This window comes from Trachurus japonicus, chromosome 13 (assembly GCF_045865225.1).
Source record: "Trachurus japonicus isolate A0001 chromosome 13, Traja_1.0".
Lineage (NCBI taxonomy): Eukaryota > Metazoa > Chordata > Actinopteri > Carangiformes > Carangidae > Trachurus > Trachurus japonicus.
In genome coordinates, this window is record NC_140919.1 from 25550964 (window position 1) to 25572452 (window position 21489).

Genomic DNA, 21489 nt, shown 5'->3' on the forward strand with positions numbered 1-21489 from the left:
AAGTTAAGGTTAATAAAAGAAAATTGCGTTAAGCACCTGTAATTCTGAGCACCAGCAATGGCATCCTCATGTCCTACAATTTACATGAGTGATTATAATTTGAATCACAGAGGGAGTAATTCTTCTGCCCTTCTTTCATCTGTAAATAAATGAAAGCAATCATTTTGAATTTACCTGCCACTGTGACAATTGCACCACTGAAATCCCTGTGGCTGAATTCATTTAAGAGTTAAAATTAACCATCATTCTGATTCCCCTTTTTTTCATCAGCTTAAAGACAAATCAAGCCGTAAAGCCACCATGACAGATAATCTCTGCAAAATAAAATGATGGCAGTGCTCTCTAAAGCTTTGTATTAAATTTAACCTTCCTTTAAATCTGCATGTTGATTTTAACTGATAGGGAAGGAAGGAGTAGGATGTAGGTGTTAAACCCAGATTGTCCTATTATTCTTGGTGCCATACAGAGCATGTAAGTAATGTAGCACAAAGAACTAATGGCTGAATGTTCTATTTCAAGATGACATTTGGCTTAGTGTAATCATACTACAGCAGGATGCCTACCAGCACTGCCTTAATATTGAATGTTCATGACTTAATGCTCATAACAAATGTGATAAAGTCTGAATGCCAATTTCATTTTCCCAAAACCTTTGCCACAGTTTCTTTAGGCTAATGATAGCTTGGGCACACCACACCTCATTTACAATAAAATACCAAACATTTCTAGAGTGGTATTGGAGTTGGGAGAAGACAGGGCTCACAAGGCGAGATCTGCATGTTCACTTGGTCACTTTTCAAGCTTGATCAAAAAGCTGTCTGGCTGCTACTTGAAGACTGGCTGGAGAGGAAAGCATCGGCTTCTGCCAGCCTTGGATCTATGCCTCGTGAGTTCTTCTCTGCAGAAGCTCCTCACCTATTGGTTGTGGGTTGTTTGTTTCATGCAGTTTGTCACATCTTCTCTCTTATGGGTGGTAATTTATGCAGTTTGATCATCTGGACAGGGCCAGACAAGATCCTTGGACCGCGAGAGCTGGAAGCGTCTCAGCTAACTTTCAAGCACCACTCTGCTTTTAATTCTGTAGTCTGCAAACTTGGAAGATTAACCCATGAAATATTCTAAAGGTCTGAATCCACAAGAGGGAGGGGTCACTTTGTTGTATATGTTCATCCAACCTTTGTATAGGATGATATACTTGATTAAAGCAGAAGTAAGTGGTCCGGTCGTTTTCGCTAATGCTGCGTTCCAGGCAGGCTTTTGAAATCGTAAATTACAGCTTCAAGTCACAACTTACGACTTTGTAGCGTTCCAGGCAACCCACTCGTGTTTTTCCGACCTGTTTTACCTGTGAAAGTCACTATAACGGCCACTCGTAACTTCTGACCCGTGAACTCGTACCAGATCGAACTGGTACGACGCACCATAACAGTCTTCGTCCCTACGTCGCCACATTCACGGCGTTCCTTGGCTGCACACACAGCCTTGCATGCCGTTCTCTCTCCTCATTGGATAAAAACTGTAGGATACGATAAATGTTTTCTCCTCGACTCAGAGCAGAGCAGATTGACTGACAGACCCGTGTTTCAGTCCAAACACTCTATGTAAGTGATTGCTGTCGGAAGATATAACTATTTAAGACTTATATTAACACAAATATATCACTTACTTCTGCTTTAATGCAAAATTTCATTTTAGGAACCCATTTTAGCGCTCATTTTTGGCCCAGGGCACAGATTATGTAGACAGTCAATGCATGTGTACACTAATCTGCATGATTTTTAGTATATTTTTCAAAATTCAACAAAAGGGCATTGATGTTTCACAGATGCAACACTTTTTTGGGAGGGAAATCCTTTCATGTAGAACATTTTGGATTGGATGTTGGAGGGAGTTTTGCTTCTGTTTACATCTTGGACGATTCCCTTCTTTCTTCCCAGGTGTAGTTAAATCCCAGTGGGACAACAATCCAAGCTCCAAGTGCTGCGTCCACTTTGTTAATCTGCAGTGCTTCTCTGGTTGAAAATTATACCCAGAGAAGCTGATTGCGGGAGAAAAGTATCCGTCAACACCTGTCATGTTGGAGGCTTTCCTCGGGTCAATGTCCTGCCAAGGTTTTGTATACAGTATGCTCAGTGGACACTAGATATTTTGGTATCTCCAAAGGAGCTCTGTGGATGTCCTGTGTTTCTTTTAGAGTGGTTGAAAGATTAAAAACTGAAGATTTGTGGCTTAACCTTGTCATGAAGGTTCATATGAAGTCTTTTCTCCTGTGGACAAACATTCTTCTAAGTGCTCTTCATCTCAACCTGTTCACGACCCTGAAAGACGCCATGTCCACTGGCACACTTAAGTCCAAGACCTTGTGGTGACTTCATCCTGACATGCACTAATCTAATCTACCTTTATTTTCCTGTTCAAAGATTCAGGTGTGCTTCACTTTGTTGAAGCACTTGCCTTTGCTTGACCTAAAGTCACTTGCTTTCTGAACACTGTCCGGTCACAAAGAGAAAGAAAAAAAGCTATTAGTGACAAAAGTTCAGCATATAGTCAGCTTAGGCATTAGCAGCAAATGGCTTTCCACATGCTATCAGAAGCTGTCCAGCTAATTAAGTGCTATCACGGCTGTGGTTATCTACTAATTCTGTCTAGCCAGCTTTTTCCATCATGACTCAGAATGTGTTTATACCAGTTGTGGAAATTAACTAAGGACATTTAGCCAAGTATTTTAACTTTCTGCTTTTTTTCAGAGAGAGACATTATACTCCACTACATTGATATGACCGGAGGAGAAAGTCAGGTGATGTTGTGCAGCAGAGCAATAAAGTATGCTTTAGGAGGAGGTCAGAGTGGATGGATGGGTCCACACAACAAAGGCACAGGGGATCAGTGTTTGTTTCCTGTTTACAACCGACAGTCTTTTTTTTTTTTTTTTTTTAAATCTAGTAACGATCCACAAACTTTTCAACGTCTCCTGTTGTAACAAAAACAATGAATAATCATAATATTTCCCTAAACCTAACTGAGTTGTTTTTGTGCATGAATTACACCTCCTGTCTTTATACTAAGCAAAGCTAACTGGCTGTTGGCTCTACCTTGATACCGAGTGTAGCTACCTTGATTTTCCCACCAAACCTTCAGCAGGAAAGTGATTAAGCCCAGAATATCAAACTCTTTCTCTGATATAAATCCATGTAGGAGTAGTTTCACATTGTTGCATTAGTACTTTGAGGAATCCTTTTTTTCTGCTGCTGATTTAAGCAGCCATTTACTTCTTAAGCAATTACCAGGCCAGATCAGATTCACTATCATCTTAAACAAACCAGGAACTGAAAGTACATCCTGCTTTGAAATCTTAATTATCACAACATGTATGCCCATACATGCATTCACACGCATGCACACATGTATTAAGTTGTGAGCCTTTGTGAATTGTGCAGCATCATGTGTTTCCTCTGTGTGAAAGATTGATGTTTAACAGCAGCTCCGGCTCACACTATCACAGTATACTGTAGACATGTCTCTAGCTCTTTCTGCCTTCTTTCCCTCAGTGCTTGTCTGTCATCTCTCCTCTTTTGCATTTCAGTACTCTGCTTTGAAAAGGTCAGATGACTTTTTTTTCTGCTAATGAAGTCTAACTTTTTTTAACAACAGCCTTTTCAACATTGGTCTGAAGTTATAAATGCAGTTATAAATTAAATCATTTTGAAGCTCACCCAATGTTTTCTTCCATTAATAAAAATAAGTCATTCTAAATATTAAATCCCATATATATATATATATATATATATATATATATATATATATATATATATATATATATATATATATATATATATGAAAGGGCTTATGCACCTGTTCATCTCATTTCTAATTCAGACTCAACTTTTTCATCTCTATAGGCTAGATAAACCTGCCATTACTGTCTTCTCCTCTCTTTCTTGTTCTCTTTTCTCTCCTCAACCTACCCTTGATCTTTGATAGTTTGCCTCCAACCCCTGTAACATTTCCATCACATCTGCTTTTTTACCACTTCACTGCTTCTCTTCTTCACATTTTTCTTGTCATCTGTCTCATCATGCGTGTTCTCATACTCTGTCTTGTCCTTTAAATGTTATACAATACCTATATCATCTTATGGGTCGATACACCTCTCCTTTGAATAAAATAGCACTGTGTAATGCTCAGAAGTTGGAACCAGCAGGGGGCAGTAATTTGTTGCTTTTGAAGTTGGCTAGTTTCTTTACACAGTGGTGGAGACAATTTAAATTAAAATTGTCACTACGAGAGGGAGTTAGCACCCCAGGAAGAATAGCCGATGCTGTTGCAGGTGCTAATGGGGATCCTAATAAAGAAAAGGAGAAAAAAAAGCAAATATTTGGTGGAATAATGCTACAGGTCAGAAAAGACTACAGTGTATCATAGCAACAGCTATAAGTAGATTTAAAAACTTTGGAAGGCAGACAGTAGCCTATTCTATGGGAAGAGGATATAAAGATTGTGTCTACAATTTAATCAAAATATAGGGATAATATAGGGATTTTAAGCACTTGGCTCATTTTATGGGATGGTGGAATAAAAAGTGAAAAGAACATGTTTTAAAGTGAACATTATCTCTCTGTAGCTATTGTTAATCTTTCCTGCAATATTATGAAGGTGTGTTTAAACCGGCCGACACAGAGCCACTTGTACAGCCAGATGAAGAGATAAGGCATTCTGATGTCCTATCTGCATGCTGCTTGTGATTCATAGCTGTTATAGCTATGCATGTTGGAGATCACAATTAAACAACAGAAAAGCAAGACACGTTAGTTTTCCCATGATATTGCAAACAAGAAAACTATGAAGAAGCTATTATGAGTTATTGATGCATTTATTCTAATGTCTTTGCATCTAATACATTATTTGGTGGAAGTGTAGCAATAGCAAGATAGCCTACTGTTGCTGGTTCACACACATTTGTAGCAGAAGTAGAAGAAAGTGTAAATCCTACATATGTATTGATTTGAGCATATTGCTATATGATGCAATATTGTAGATAATTATAAGTGATAATATTCATCATCACCCTTGATTCCTGTCTAATTGTCACATTTTTACAATAAACCCAGCTATAACCCGTAGTGTTTCTGATTTCCGACAGCCGTGAACGCACCATTTCACCGATCGCATCAGCTATCCCAGAAGCCTCCCCACCAGGAAGTAGTATGCCGGAGACGTCTCCGGTGTTGTTTTGACAATGATGGAGGAGGAAGAATTTGAATTTGCTGAGGATTTGGAGGCTATTTTGCACCTGACCCCAGAGGTGCAACTAGCCATTGAACAGGTAGCTGTCTGAACTCGTTACTGTCGTAGCTCTTACAAACGTCGCCGCCGGTATCGGCAACATAGAGGCAACTGTTAGCAGGCTAACCCGTCCTGCTGCTGGCTCCGGAGATGTGACACTGCTGTTTTACTGGGACAGCCAGCTAGCGTTATAAAACATTCAGTTTCCGAGCAAATAAATGACGTTAAGCTAACAGAACAGTTTGTCAAAAAGATAACATTTTGGCTTTACGTTAGCTAGGAGCAGTGTTTACCAACCTATCATTGGCTTTAGGATAATAACGCAGCACCTGTCACCCCACCGTTTACCCATTTACCAATATGTAGATAAATTCAAGTTGTCACGTATCGTTGGATTCGGTTCCTCTAGCAAATCTATGAATGACGTTTCAGGTCAGTGTGATATGTCGCGAGATATTCAGTGAGACAGTCGTGACTGATTAAAATGTCTTCTGTGCGCTAGGTCTTCCCCAGCCAAGACCCGCTGGACAGAGCAGACTTCAACGCTGTGGAGTACATCAACACACTGTTCCCCACCGAGCAGGTGCAGTCAAGTCACACACACACACACATACATACATACATACAGACACGTTTTGGTTTGTTGTGAATTACCTGTGGGTCACATTTAAGATGGATCTTCTGTAGGCTGCAGTTGGCACATTAGAAAAAGAGTAGGTGCTACAGTATTTTCAGGGGTTCAAACCGTGTACAAACATGAAGAATAAGACTTTTAAGGACAGTGAAACAGCTAAATGAAATACAGTGGTCAAATATTCTTGTATTTACAGTTGAGGTTTTCCTGCTGTGAAATGCCAAAATCATAACATAAATGGGAAATGTATCTGTGAAATAAATAAAACAAAATAAATTGATTCGGTTTTACTCAACTGGCCCAAAAGAGATTACAGCTGTAACCTACCTCTGTGGATAATATGTGTAGATGTGTATGCTATGCTGTACAAGCTAGTGACTGATGTGACCTTCTCTAAACTTTTGAATGTCCAACTGTAGCCTACATTGTTTCAGTACAACATAGCACTCACAGACTTTGCAGTAAAGGTGCTGGTGTGTGCAAAATAAGTACCTGAAGAATTCAGTGCTTTAGAAACAATATTATCTGATTAAATGTCTTAGTTCTAAGCATCTGTTCTGGAGAAAACAAAGTACCTAACCGCTCCCCACCTGCACATTATTCAACAACGGTGAAACATGGTGGTGGCAGCATCAAGCTTTGGAGGTGTTCTTCAGTGGCACAGACAGTCAGACTGGTCAGGGTTAGGGAAAAGCTGAGCAGAGTAAAGTACAGGGATGCTTAATGAAAACATGATCCAAAGTGCTCAGACATCTGGGACTGGGCCAAAGGTTTACCTTCCAGTAGGACAATAGGACAGAACAATGACCCCCTATGCATGCAGCAAAGACAACACGGGAGTGGCTTAAGGACAAACCTGTGCCCAGCCAAAGCTCTGAATCCTACATCTCTGGAGGGACTTGAAAATATCTGCTCACCAACAGTCTCCAACTCTCCACTCAAGAGGGAGAGGATCTGCAGAGAATAATGGCAGAAAATCCCCGTCCATAGGCAAAGATTGTTGCATCACACCCGAGAAGACTTAAAGCTGTTATCACTGCCAAAGTGCTTTAACAAAGAACTGGATAAAGGGTCTGAATATTTATGGGAATGTGATATTAGTTTCTCCATTTTCATAAATTTGAACTAAAATTCAGAACTTCTTTTTTCCACATTATGAAGTATTAAGTGAAGATTAATGAAGGAAGAACATTATAATGTATTGTTAGCATAAAGCAACAAAATAACAGGATGTACAAAAAACTGAAGGGGTCTGAACAATCTCTATACAATGTGGATGTGTAGTGTGAATCTCAAATGACTGTTAGACTTAATTTTTTTTTTTTTAAGATTATTTACCATGGCCACATATAATACATGTATGTGAACTCCATCTCCATGAGGGGTCACTGTAACCCTATTGTGTATGGTTCTATACCAGTGGCTCTGAGTAGTTGTCATGGTACTTTCACCTACTTTGGTATTAAAGGTAATAACTAGATAGGTGAGAGGTTTAGCTTGTCCTGCATATGAGGTATAGTATGTGTTAAGGATAAAACAGTAGATAGAACTGATCGGTGTCATCTGAAGTCATATTTATTTGGACACAAATGCATCAAAACTCTAGGAAGCATGTGCACTTAGGTCATATAATCAGAGGTGTTATTCATAGAAAAGAGTCAGTGAATGTGTGTTTTTTCAGGTTGTTAAATTAAATGTTTCTGAATGTTTTCCTGGCTTGTCCCTCAGTCTTTAGCTAACATCGATGATGTGGTAAACAAGATTCGCCTCAAGATTCGGTGAGTAGATGCAAATTATGTAACGATACATGATGTTGCTGTTTGTCGACTACCCTCGATGTGACTGCAGCATTTTGTCATGTTTCACAGGCGACTGGATGACAACATCAGGACGGTGGTGAGGGGCCAGACGAATGTGGGCCAGGATGGCAGGCAGGTGAGTTGAGCTACCGGCGATGAAGGAACTTGATGCAGTGGTTTGACATGAAACAGTTCTAGAAAAACTAGAATTTGTCCTGTTGTACAGCAGCGCTCCTCACACATCGGTGCAGAAACACAGCATGTGGAAACAAACAACCACAGTGACATATTGTACATGCTCACCACCACGCTTGTTTAATCATATGTAGCGTTCAAAACATCTTTTTCCTGAAGTCAGAATTGTGCCATTAGTTACTCCCAACCCAGACAAACATGATCCTCCCCCTCTCCTGCTCTTTCCTTTCTCCACATTGCTTCCATGGAAAAGGACAAGATGACTCAGATCCATTCCCGCTGCTCAAACTGCCCCTCTTTACGGAAAACATGTCTGGGAAATAGATTCCCGTATGTAAATACTTGGATTTCTTTTAAAACCCAGGCATTTGAGTCTTTGCCTTTTTCTTGTGGGTACATGAGGGAAAAGAACAACCCCTGCTGATTTAATCCAGGCCCCTCGCTCTGTCAAGGAGCTGTGGCTTAAAAGGAACGTGACACCTGATGGGGGAGCCGCGTATGTTCTGACCAGCTGACATGATTAGGTGTGCGTTGTCGTCAGGGTGTCTGGCCTGGTGGCCCTGTCTTTCCCTGTTAGCTACCGTTTGGTAGCGGAAACGCTCTAAATCCCATCCAGACCAATAACATTAGACAGTCACAGACAATAATTTTAGTTTGTTTTTCCAGCCCCACTGAGCCCGTCCAACATTTCCAGAGGGAAAATCCTTTCTGCGGACGGAAAAGACCGAGAGGTGTTCATTTCAAGATGGCGACTGAAACATAAAGACGGCGAATAGAATAAAAACCAATAGGATCAGCAGTTTAGTTGTTTGTCCTCTCGACTGGACTCACTCACAGAGCTCAATGAAATCCCCAGGTTGAAACCCAAGATGGTAACATTTATAGAGACGGATGGAGACAGCAAGATAGGAGGAAATCTGGGGAACGAGTTTCCTTGTGGTTATTTCTCCTGTAGGGAGTCAAGTCAGTAAAATGCAGCAGGAGTGTGGAAATGTGGCTGTCATAGTGGTCAGACCCTGTCGACTAATAGAGCTGATAATTAGCTGATAATTAGCTGATAATTAGTGTGTTGATGGCTGTGAAGGAACACGTTTTCATGAAGATGTGGTGAATAGATAACATGAGTATTTTAGTAGATTAATTATTTGCCATGAGTCCATGTAGTTTTTCCGGGGGGTGGTTCCAGACACTGAATACACATAAGCACCAAAACTGTTGTTGCATCACACTCACACAGATGCATGCACACACAGCCACACAGGCCAAACCGTTGACACAATGATTGACTGTAATACGTGGTGTCCAGGGGCAGAGAGACAGACTCGATTATAATGACATGAACACTGTCATTAACCCGAAATTATGACAGGCCGTACTAATCCTTCAGACCTTTCCTGAAGTGCTGAAGATGCGGGGGCAGATTGTGGGGATCTCCTCACCAATTGTGCACACGCACAGACGCACATGCACACAAACACAAAATATCTGTGTCAGTGTGTGCTTAAAGTTTCCTGCCACACACAGCTGCCATTGTGTGATGTTCTCGCCTGCCTGTTGTCATGGCGATGTGGCTACTTTATGCACACCTGCTCCCCAGTTAGCTGAACTCAGTTTCATAGTGCAAATGAAAAGGTTATTTTGCATTCATGCATCTTTTCTAGCAACGCAATTGAAGGAGGTGGAAGCCCTTTCTGGAGGTTGGACTGTTGGACTGTTGGAGCCCACGTGTGGAGGTCTGAGTCAGAGAGGGTCATTAACAAGACCAAACATTTGTTATCAATTCATGCTAGTTGATTGCCGTTCTGGCATTTGCCAGAGATAGCTGCTGTGCACAACGGTTTATGCACGCACATGTGTACACACTCCCAGAGTCACAACATAATAATCTGCTTGCAGAATTTGGCATCAACTTCTTTCCTCTGTGTGTGACTTTTTCTGGTACGTGTGGGCTTCACTGTGGTATCAGAAGGGCTACATTAGAGAATACAGTGTCAGGTGGTCTTCTTATAGAGTTGACTTTAATGTAAATATTTAACATCACTTTTGCAGCTCGTTTTAGTTTCCATGCTTTCAGTCTCTCAGAGCTACGGCTTGTGTCACTTCCTTTTGTTCTGCCTGCTAATGTACAGTTTAGCGTTATTCACTTTCTGCCTGAATTATGTTTCGTGACTTTTTCATTATAGCTCATTAGATGTGCTTATTTCACCATCTGAAAACACCAACTGTGCTAAAAAAAAAAAAAAAATGTTCTATTGTTTTTCAGCAGCATAGTTTCATGTTGCTATTTATAGCAGAATGCATTTGAAGTGGTGCTTCAGATTTGAGCTTTTGTCAGGCTCAGCTATTATAAAACGGAGGAGAAATTCTATACAAAGCAATGAGCATTTCCTGAGCTATTCTTCTCTCTCTAAATTGACCCACTAAAAATATTGACACCAAAGTGTTGTGCTCAGGCCGTGTTCCAGCTGTTATAGTTTGGTTGATCTGATTTATTGTCTTTGGCCCTAAACTCAGAAGTGCCTTTTAATAAACCCTCTGCTAGAGAGCTAAACTGATGCCCATCAGGAGTGAAATGCATCCCGATCCTGTTCAAGCTTTGGAGAGAAGCTCCTCACTTCTTTTTTAACCTCTATAATACCACTTAATGTGTGCCATGGAACATGTGCTGCTTATTGTGTGTGTGTGTGTTTGTGTGAGAGCAGATAACATCTTGGGCATGGAGGCGCCTGCTGGGCAGTGGTCTCCCTCTGCTTTTCTCAAGGCTAAATACAGGAAATGAGTGCTAGGAAGCGAGCCAGATTGACTCAGCTGAGTCTGGAGGAGCAACAATTGCAGCCTTGGAGGTTCTGGCCTCTTCTGAATGCACTTTGTTTGCTCAAGATGTCCTCCAGGGAACCTCTTTAAAGATTCAGTGGCACTCCCTTCCTCCACGCTCAGATCAAAGAGTAACCTGCTATCATTTTTCCAATTCATTTATCACCGAAAAACCAAAGGGTTTTATGAGGCATCAAAAGAAAGAAGGATGAAATCAAGGCGGAGTCAGTTTGCCACTCATCATACTCAAGATATTGTCAGTACTTAACCTCCTCTCACTTTCCCTCCACGGCAGACAGTCTTGACAAGGATTCAGGTTTAAACGCCCCAAATGGTTTTGTTGAGACTTTATGACCTGGTCACATGGGGCCATCATGACTTTGACCTTGTCTCCATGACGATGTCACCCACCACTGCTCTTTGACACCACTCAGCAAGGAAAGTTAATCGTCGCCGGAAGTTGTATCTGTATCTGTACGTGCATGTGTGTTTGTACGCACGTGCACATTTTGGTGTGTGTGTTCACTCGCTGTCCACTTGTTTCTCAGAGGTGCTTGTAAAAGTGGTAAATTCCTTGCACAGCTGGTGCCGGCTGTTAGCATTCCTTGTGTGCATGTGTCTGAGTGTGTGTGTCTGTGTGTGTCAGTAGAGGGTCTAAGTTGTGTCTGCAGAGCCGCCACAGCATTGGGCCAAGTGAAGCCAATTACTCTGGCATCAGATATCAGAGCAAAATCTCTGTTTAGGACCATCAAAGAACAGCTGCCATGTCAGATGATAGGGAAATATTAGAATAGCACTCCAACTATCTTACAATTGTATCTGTCTAATGTTATCTAATCCAGTCTAGCTTTATAGACTGTTAAACTGCTAATGATCTCTTTAGTCTTTTTAGTGATAGCCTTTATGCAGTGCTTAGCCTCATGACCTGTATGTCAACTTAAGACCTATCAATGTCAGATATCTAGATAGCTTGTCAATTAGACATCCAATTAGTCTGTTTGACATTACCCCCATCCCCCATTCTGGGGTTGGGAACGGTGGGGTAATTTTTCACATGGACCAAATCCAGTGGTGAGACCGGATAAACAAAATATCTCTTGGAAATTTGACCCACACCACAAGTGACTCATGGATATTCTTTCCACTCCGCTTCTCACAACAGGAAGCTTATTTTTAAGGAAGTAAATTGCAGTTGTTTTTTTAAAAATATGTGGTGATACATTTTAATCAAAAGCAAATTAAGACGTAATCAGTTGTACCATCAGCTGCCGACTGGGTTTTCATTTTCCTCTACCCATGAAAACAAAACTAAATCCAGACTTTAATCGCTGTTGTGTCATTTTTGATAGACACCAGGAATCAAGTTAATGACCTATTGTTAGGCTGACTTGTTTGTTGTCGAGCAATAGTACACAAAGAGTCCGTCAGCCCTGTGAATGCGGGTACAGGCAATTCTGAAGCGATACACACCTGTATTGTGCCTCATGTGAATACCAAACAGCAGAGGGATTTTTTAAATTGTATTTATCAATGCAGCTAGACTCACCGTTGCTCTTGTGATTGTTGAGTCAATCAGTGCCATGATATCGTTCCTCTATCAGTATATCAGTGTAAACCAGGAGAGTAAGGCTGCATCTCTATGTTCCTCTCAAGGATTTGCTCCAGCAGCTCTGTTTGGTTTTCCATTTTCCCTTCCTGCTGCTGTTTCTGCTTCAAGTGTTATTCTGACATTATTAAGGATGTGCTGAGCTCGGCTTTGACCTCAGGGACCCAGATTTTCAAGCCTGCTCAGAACACTGATTTGTGGTGTTGCCCACTCTAAACAAACACACATACACACACGCTGTTAGGGATTCTTGCACAGTTGTTAAAATGTGTCGTTTTTGTCTGCTTCTTATTTGTCTGTTTGTTTTGTGCAGGCACTGGAGGAAGCCCAGATAGCCATCCAACAACTCTTTGGCAAAATCAAAGACATCAAGGACAAGGCAGAGAAGTCTGAACAAATGGTATGTGTACACACACACACACACACACACACACACACACACAGCACACAAAGGTGGCTTGTTGAAGATAATCAGGGACACGACCCTAACACAGGGGAGATACAACCTATATCCTCTTGTGTGTCACAATAGAGGACATTAAAGGGATAGTTCACCCTAGAATGATATTTCGCTCATTATCTACTCACCCTCATGTTGACTAAGGGCTGGAAGAAGTTTCAGATTCCTCCGTGGCTTCTCTGAGTTACAGGGGGTCTCGGCATAGCAGTGCATGTCCATATAACGGTTGCAAAGGGACACTGGAGCTCTTCGTAAAAAAACACACACAAAAAAACATCCAAATACCTCCATGATGCTCGTATGTAATGTCCGTCTTGTGCTGAAGCCCCAAATTGCGTAATTGTCCCGAAAAAAATTAAATAAGTCTATATTTTAAGCTTGTTTGTAGCGGAAGCTTCTCGAAGCTCCTCTTCCTGGTCCGTCCAAATCTCGCGTGATTTGCGCCGGCGTCAGCATGCGTCAGTGCGGTTACTGCGAATCACGCGAGATTTGGACGGACCAGGAAGAGGAGCTTCGAGAAGCTTCCGCTACAAACAAGCTTAAAATATAGACTTATTTAATTTTTTTCGGGACAATTACGCAATTTGGGGCTTCAGCACAAGACGGACATTACATACGAGCATCATGGAGGTATTTGGATGTTTTTTTGTGTGTGTTTTTTTACGAAGAGCTCCGGTGTCCCTTTGCAACCGTTATATGGACATGCACTGCTATGCCGAGACCCCCTGTAACTCAGAGAAGCCACGGAGGAATCTGAAACTTCTTCCAGCCCTTAGTCAACATGAGGGTGAGTAGATAATGAGCGAAATATCATTCTAGGGTGAACTATCCCTTTAAGGAGACTCCTTTAGAGGGATACGCCAACATTTTTTTTTTTCGTGTCTTGCCTCACTCCCGAGTCCATGACCAGCAGATAGACACCATCCTTTCGACTGTGCGTGCAGTAACAAGGGAGATACGGGCAAAGCTGGCGCACCGCTAATTAGCTTAGCTCAAACGCTGGAAGTGCATAGGTAGTGTTAGCCTGCCTCCTACCCGGGCCGAAATCAGCAGTCAGAAGCTGATTTCATTTTAGCTCTAAACTCTGTAAATATATCACTTTATCGACATTTCAAACATTTTTAGGCGAGAAAGTAGCCGTTTAGATCAGCAGTGTGTCGTTAATTTGTCTAAATACCAGCTGTTTACAATTTTGTTTGGACGAATTCACTCAAGCTAGCCGTTGTGACCAACTCACTTCCGGTTACTTTCACAAAATAAAACACCCGTTGCCCTTACAAATACAGAAAACCATGACGATAGAATTTGTGCTTTTCCTTTGAAATAGGAAGCTAACCTACCCTCGATGTAGCTAGCTTGAACCAAAATAAACCGCCTTTACCAGCATTTGACCGCTCAAGATGCCTTACCGGAGTTTTGTCAGCTCTGAGACGAAGTTCGGCCCGCCGGTTTCCGTTTAGAGTTGCTGAAGAGTTTCTCTGATGACTTTAGGTGGAGGCAGGCTAACATTACCTATGCACTTACAGCGTTTGAGCTAAGCTAATTAGCGGTGCGCCGTATCTCCCTTGTTACTGCACGCACAGTCGAAAGGATGGTGTCTATCTGCTTGTCATGGCCTCTGGAGTGATGCAAGACACGAAAAAAAAAAAGTTGGCGTATCCCTTTAAATGCGACTGCGAGTTAATGCACCTTCCATGTGTGTGTCTGCGACAGTCAGTGCTGTGAGTTTGTTTGTGTGTCAGAGGAAGGCCAGTGGTCTGGGTGAGTGGGGAAAGGATGAGGGGGAGATTGGCGAGCAGAGTCTCCCTCAGGAGGCATTGAGGAGCAGTTATTTCTCAAACCAGCGGGGGTGTTGTTCATCCTGCTCTATTTCTCTTTATCCCATCGCTCCATCCAGTCAACAGCGCTTTCATTTGTTCACCTGTTTGTGCTTCTTTCTCATCCATCGCTGTACTTTTACCTCCTCCTTAATTCCACCCTAGTTTCTTTGTCTTTGTCTCTATGTGCAAAAGCTTGTCTCACTTGTTATTCTTCCTGCACAGGTTAAGGAGATTACAAGGGACATAAAGCAGTTGGACCATGCCAAGCGCCACCTAACCACATCCATCACCACCCTCAACCACCTGCATATGCTGGCAGGGGGTGTGGACTCTTTAGAGTGGGTACAATCACATTTTATACAAAAAAAAACTCCCACAGTTTAACCCTGAGTCTAATTTAACCAAAATAAAGTATTTTAAGTTGTGTAGAGACACTGTAGTTGTGAGATGTATGAGATGCACCCACAATTTTAGGATAATATATTAGCTGATTCCATTAAAAGACAGATTTTGTATCACACTTTATGTAACCTAAACAGTCTAATCTGTTTTAAGTAATGTTGACAAAATCTCTACCCTGGGGGTAAAAGCTGCTACTGTGTACTGGATTACAAGACAAGAGGGAAGTCCTACACAGATAGATGGAAACAAAACCTGTGCAGTTCACACAAGTCTTAATCATCTTAATCTCTAAGATCCATATTTTTCCGTATCACTGCTCCAGTGTTTTTTTTAAGTGTAGTGTGTGTTTAGAATTGATTTTCGTGTATAAGTGAGACAGAGTCGGATTGTTGCTAGACTGATTATGATATATATTTGCAGGGGTGGCTTGCTTAACCAGTTAACAGTTGCAGTCATGTAGAGTAGACTAATAAAGATGGATTTATTCAGATATGAGAATATAAATAATTCACACATCTGTGTTGCATTTCAGAGCCATGACCAGGAAGAGGCAATATGGTGAGGTGGCCAACCTGCTGCAGGGAGTCGTCAATGTGCTTGAACATTTCCACAAGTACATGGGCATTCCCCAGATTAGACAGCTTTCTGAGAGGTAACTAAATCACACACTGTACTTTCCTCTTGTGTATCAGCTGTGTTGAAGGAACTTTTGTTGTATATTTGCCTTGTGTCTTGCTCAAGCTCACTCGTGTTACTCGCTGAGCTGTGTAGCCGTAAAAAAAAAAAAAAGAAAGAAAGAAAAAAGCTCAATTCCAACTGCCAGCTTGGAGCCAGCTCTCCTTACAGCTGAATTATTCCACAGCTTGTCAGCTGAACTGTTGAAAAGTGGTTGCAGTATTTGGCTGGAGGTATTTTGCGTATTACATCCTGTTTATGCAGATATTCACACACATACACACACACAATCCCACACATACAGGAACACACAGGAAGGAAACACACTGAATAGGGTCCTGTGATGCCAGCATTTCTTCCATAATCGGAGATTAGAGGCATACTTTTCCACAGGAGGGTGCTTGTATCTCCATGTTTGTGCTACTACTATGTGTGTGTGTGTGTGCAAGATGCATTCATCACACAATGCACTTAAGATTGTTGTTTATGCATGTTAATTATACTGTTTCAATTGATAGTATATTTAGGAGCGTTTGTTTTATCCGGAGAGAACCAATGTCTGGATGTGGTCTTCATTTAAAGGGGAACTATGCAGGATTTTGACCTTAATTAAACAGCTTTAGAGTAATTGTTATGGTTAAATGACTTGTTAAAGGGAGAATGGAGGCTCTCTGGCTTCCACCTAGCATGTCTTGGCTTAAAAACCAACCTTACAAGATCAGCGCCTCCAACCCAGTGTCCCACGTGAGAAACATGGACTGTTTTACGGCACTACAACACAAACACCCCCGTAATCTGTAATCTCCTTTTAAAGGGACAACGAGGAGTTTCTATTCGGTTATAAAAAAAGTCTCACATTAATGTGGATGAATCTCTGCTACCCACACTTGTTAATGGGCCTGTTTTCGATAAATATATCGTTTGTCTCTATCGTTATTTTGTTATTATTAGTGGTGGCGGAAATGCTGGTCGAGCCGACCAGCGTTTCCTTACTTTCGGTTCTGTGGCGAGTCATGAGAATAACTCAGCCGAATCGCCGTTTATGGTCGGAACTACGACGGTATGTGACTCTGACTTTAATTCTTGATGAATGAAAACATGAGTCCGTCTTGCGCCGGTCAAAGAAATGTACGGTGCGCGCGGAGGCTCATAAATGTAGTGTGAAAACGCTTCGCTTTTCCAAAACTCCTCGTTGTCCCTTTAACGTTACCCACCTTCGTTGAAAACAAATGCACATGGCCGGGGGGGCAGGGTTAGCTGTGAGTTTTTACATAGTGAAAATGTGCACTCTGAAACTGTAGGGGGAGTTCCATAGAGAAAAAAAAAAAGCGACCATAACAGCGAAAATGCGATCACACTTGCATGGAACCCCTTTAAACACAAAAAACACATACAGAGAGAGACAGACAGACAGAGAATAAAGGGCATTGCATTTTGTTTTTTTCCCCCACAGCTCTGGCTTATTAAATTTCCATTTTTAGTAATGTTTTCCAAGAATATCAGAATCACTTTGGGAAACAAAGGACCAATTTGATGTTCAGGTTCAAAGTGATGTTTGCCCCCCCCCCCCCCAAAAAAAAAAAAAAGTACGGATGACCCTCTGTTCTGTTTTGACTAAGGTGTGGCAGCAGACAGTGTTCATACCAAATAACAGCTGCGTGGAAGAAGTGACTCTGCTGGAGAAACAGATGATGGGAGAGACACTGGGAAGGGAAAGATATGAAGGCAGGGCAGACAGCTGGACATAAACAGTTAACAGAAAAATAAAATCACTACTTTCTCTGTGAGGGACTTGCCGCATGAGTCAGCACAGCGCTAGAGATAGCCGAGTCAGACAAGAAACAGATGCACAGTGGAGAAATAGATCAGACAAACATAGGCAACAATAGGATAGATGCAAAGGATTGGGGGGGGGTTGCAAAATTACAAACCAGGGGGGGTAAAGTGACACAAGTGTTTGGAGCAGTAAGGCAGAACATTTACTTTTTGTTTTGAATTGTAGTCTGTACAGTCAGTCTTTTTGTGTGGTTAACAATAACAAGAGCATTTCTATTAAATTCTGAATTCAAACTTAAAGACAGAGTTCACATCAGTACAACAATTACAAAATAAGAGAGAAGGGGCTTGGTTAAAAAAAAAGACTTCAGACCATAGACTGTATGACCTGATGAAGACCTTTGTATTGAAACGTCGTTGATTTTTAAAATAAAAGTCCATTTGGAGCTTCCCTACTTTTCTCATAGTATATTTTTGCCCAGCACCTGTCAATTGTTTTTGGATGTACATGCTCCCCTTTGAACTTCAAAAAAATACATATCTCAATCATTTTTGAATATAACACAACTATTAAATATTAAATTAATCTGATGTGAAGTTGTTTTCTACCTGCATAATTTACTCACCGTCACAACTGCACTACTCTGTCACACAGAGAGATTCAGACTGACTGGACACTGTATATACTTGTACATGAATAGACAAAATGCACCTGCACACTGACTGCAGTTGGACCTGCTGCTGACAGTTTGGTCTGTGCCAGGTGTAACAGCTGTAGACACTAGATGGATCCTGACATTAGTTTATCAAAGTGTAAAAAACAGTAGCTGCAGTAGGCAGCAGTCTCATACCAAGTAGTACCCTGAGAGAAATAGGTGGAAGGTATTTAGTCAGCGGTGAGTGCTTGAAATGAAAGCTACCACTTCAGTTAGCATCCGTCAGTGATTACTGTACATCTCTCCACCCTCTCCTGTTTATTCTGGATGACTGTCAGGTCTTTGGGCGCCGTCTTCGGTTAACCCATTTCAGGTGCCTTCGGGTGAAGAAGCACTTTTCAAGGACTGCGTGTACACCTTCATTTTTCAAAAGCTTCTCCATCGTGTCTCTTTGAGGTTGCTTTACTGACCAGCAGCCAGTGTATTCACCTTCACAGACATGACTGCATGCACATAAAGACACCTGCAAACCTGTGCACTAATATTAGGTTTACAAAAATATCAACCAAATGTGCGGAATAGGCTGGAACAGGCAGTGACAGCTCTGCCAGACACTTGACTGGGATCGTTTTTTAAATGAAGTTACTGTATGAAAAACAATTGTTGAGTTTTTAAAAGCTTCTACAGTGGTGAGTGTGAAAGCTCTGGAGGGAACTGTGACAGTTTGAAAAACATCACTGCTGTTGTTTTGTCAGCAAGTGAATTGTACATAGCAAGCTGACAGCTTGAGATTTAGTGATAATGAGGGATGCATAGTGTTTCTTTTCTCCATAACTCTTCAACAATAATTAAAACAGATGTCTTTTAACTGTGGCTGGAAGCTATGAAAAGTTACTTTGACTAGTGAGCCAAGAAAGAAATTCCAAAAAAGTCAAAGTCTGGTGCATCTTGGAGGCTTTCACATGAAAATTTAATTATTCAGGTATGATGTTTGGCTGATGGAGGAAACAGTGTAAATTTCAGTGTCATTCTTTTTTGTCCTTTTTCAGAGTAAAAGCAGCACAGAGTGAGTTGGGGACTCAGATCCTGGCCGACTTTGAAGAAGCCTTCCCCTCTCAGGGCTCCAAGGTAAATATCTTGCAGAAGAGTCAGGATTTTCATGTTTGTTTCGCTTTCTTTCTTTTTCTTTTCGAGACAAATTCCTTCCATTTTCCTCGGTTTAAACATTTTCACGTTCCTCCTGTACAAACAATCACGGTTAAACTTTTATATCGCAATCAACCCAGAGACCTGGTGGTCCCAGTAATGTGCTCAGAGATGCCTGTCTGGTGGCCAATGTGCTGGACCCACGCATCAAACAGGAGATCATCAAGAAGTTCATCAGGCAGCACCTCTCCGAGTACCTGGTGCTCTTCCAGGAAAACCAAGATGTGAGTAAGAAGCTGAATTCCACAATTTAGGAGGTCATATCTACTTACAAGAAACACATAATTACCTCATTTCAAAGGTGCTATCTATACATTTATGGAAACTACCTCACCCTGTTGCCCAAGGTCGCATGGCTGGACAAGATCGATCGACGCTATGCCTGGATCAAGCGCCAACTGGTCGACTACGAGGAGAAATACGGACGCATGTTTCCTGAGGAATGGTGCATGACAGAACGTATTGCTGTGGAGTTTTGCCACATCACCAGGTAAAAAACATGTACAACAGACAGGTAAAAAAAACAAACAGGTATTTGGTTAGGCTATGAGCTCTGATAAATAGTATTTTCAATGAATATCACATACCCTGCTCTCTGTCCAAGAGAAAGGGTAAAAGGGAAAGTAAATAAAACAGGCAGAACTGAGAAATTGGTTGTGTGGGACTGACTGATGATTCTGTGACGTAGGTGGCCTACATGAGCAGTGACCTAGTGGCCGTGATTCTCTTTTGCCCATTTTTTGCCCTCAGCTACACAGGAGAAGAAAGTAGTTGCCATTATATAATGTTCCAGGCTCCAACTATAAATCAAACTAATGAAAACATTTTGCAAAAAAACACACTGTCATTATAAAAAAGCCTGCCGTGACATATTTTGCTGAAAAGGGACAGATGTAAGATGTTTATTTGAAACATGTTGGAATGTTAAATTGTAGAGATGAATGGAAGCACACACTCAATCTGTGTCAATTTTTCCTAAGGGTGGAATTAGCCAAAGTGATGCGGACACGGGCGAAGGAAATTGAGGTGAAACTGCTTCTGTTCGCCATTCAGAGGACGACAAACTTCGAGGGTTTACTGGCCAAGCGTTTCACAGGATGCACCTTGACCGACGTGCCTGGAGTGAGAAAAATACACACAGATACACAATACATCCGTAATAACACGACTAAGATAAGAATTTAGGATTTTTTAATAGTATATAAACTGAAGGTGCAGACACAGAACTGCAATATAATCAAACCCACTATTCTGCACTGAGACCTTATGACTTACTGAAATACTTTCGGTTATGTTTTGTTGTAGTTCCTGTAAAATTACTTTTCCTTATCCCACAAAAACATGTCGATAAAACTGCTGACACACATAACACACAGGACACTGTTGGTGTCAGAGCCTGAAGAAATCTTCTAATCCCGGTCATGTCATTGTGTGTAGGTGGAAGTGAGACACAGAGGTTGGACAGATTATAAAGGTCATGGTTTTTTAGTTTTGTTGGAGCACAACTAGGCCAAGCTTGTTCAGAATTGATAATATTTAGACTCGACAGAGACCCTTTTGTCCTCAGTTCAGTTTACACCCATGCCTGCTGGGCTCTGTAATTCAATCAGGGATTTGGTTGAGTGGAATTTTATAATTGGGGGTGCAGTTTCATCAAAGCCCCACACGAAATGGTCCACATAGACATGGAGAGACAGTGATGAAACCTGGACTTTATTTTAAATTATAAAACTTACTTTCACTTGAGTCTCTTGTCACCATGGAATGTTGCAGTTGGTGTCTAACCCCTCATCCAAAATCCTGTGTTTTTTACAGCAAAAGAGACCAGAGAGCCCTCTAGACTCAACTAACCCCTTCCTGGAGGATGAGCCTGGTGAGGATGTGGGTGCAGAAAAGGACGAGGATCTGACCAAGGTAGGTTGATCTGGACTGAGTCCACCTGACTCTTCAGCAACATGAAGGGCCTGTCAGATGCACTGCGTTCACAATTATTAGGCAAGTGAGTATTTTGACCACATCTTGATTTTTATACAGATTTTCCAACTCCAGGCTATATAAACTTAAATGTTTGTTGAAATGAAGCATAATGAGGTATTTGTGAAATGAGGGGGTGTGTGGCCAAAAGTGATCAATACGCTATATTAAGGTGTGCATAATTACTAG

General features: G+C 41.4%; 1 protein-coding gene across 1 annotated transcript in view; it reads left to right on the forward strand.

The window, feature by feature from the left end:
- Window positions 1–5191: 5191 nt before the first annotated feature.
- The window catches only part of vps53 (VPS53 subunit of GARP complex), a 28541-nt gene continuing 12243 nt past the window's right edge, over window positions 5192–21489 (forward strand). The window contains exons 1-12 of the mRNA XM_085795547.1: window positions 5192–5323; window positions 5786–5866; window positions 7646–7695; window positions 7786–7852; window positions 12645–12731; window positions 14834–14949; window positions 15546–15665; window positions 19170–19248; window positions 19407–19550; window positions 19674–19816; window positions 20307–20448; window positions 21142–21240. Coding sequence (XP_085651673.1) covers window positions 5237–5323; window positions 5786–5866; window positions 7646–7695; window positions 7786–7852; window positions 12645–12731; window positions 14834–14949; window positions 15546–15665; window positions 19170–19248; window positions 19407–19550; window positions 19674–19816; window positions 20307–20448; window positions 21142–21240 — 1215 coding nt within the window. The 5' untranslated portion in view covers window positions 5192–5236. The remainder of the gene's footprint in view (window positions 5324–5785; window positions 5867–7645; window positions 7696–7785; window positions 7853–12644; window positions 12732–14833; window positions 14950–15545; window positions 15666–19169; window positions 19249–19406; window positions 19551–19673; window positions 19817–20306; window positions 20449–21141; window positions 21241–21489) is intronic.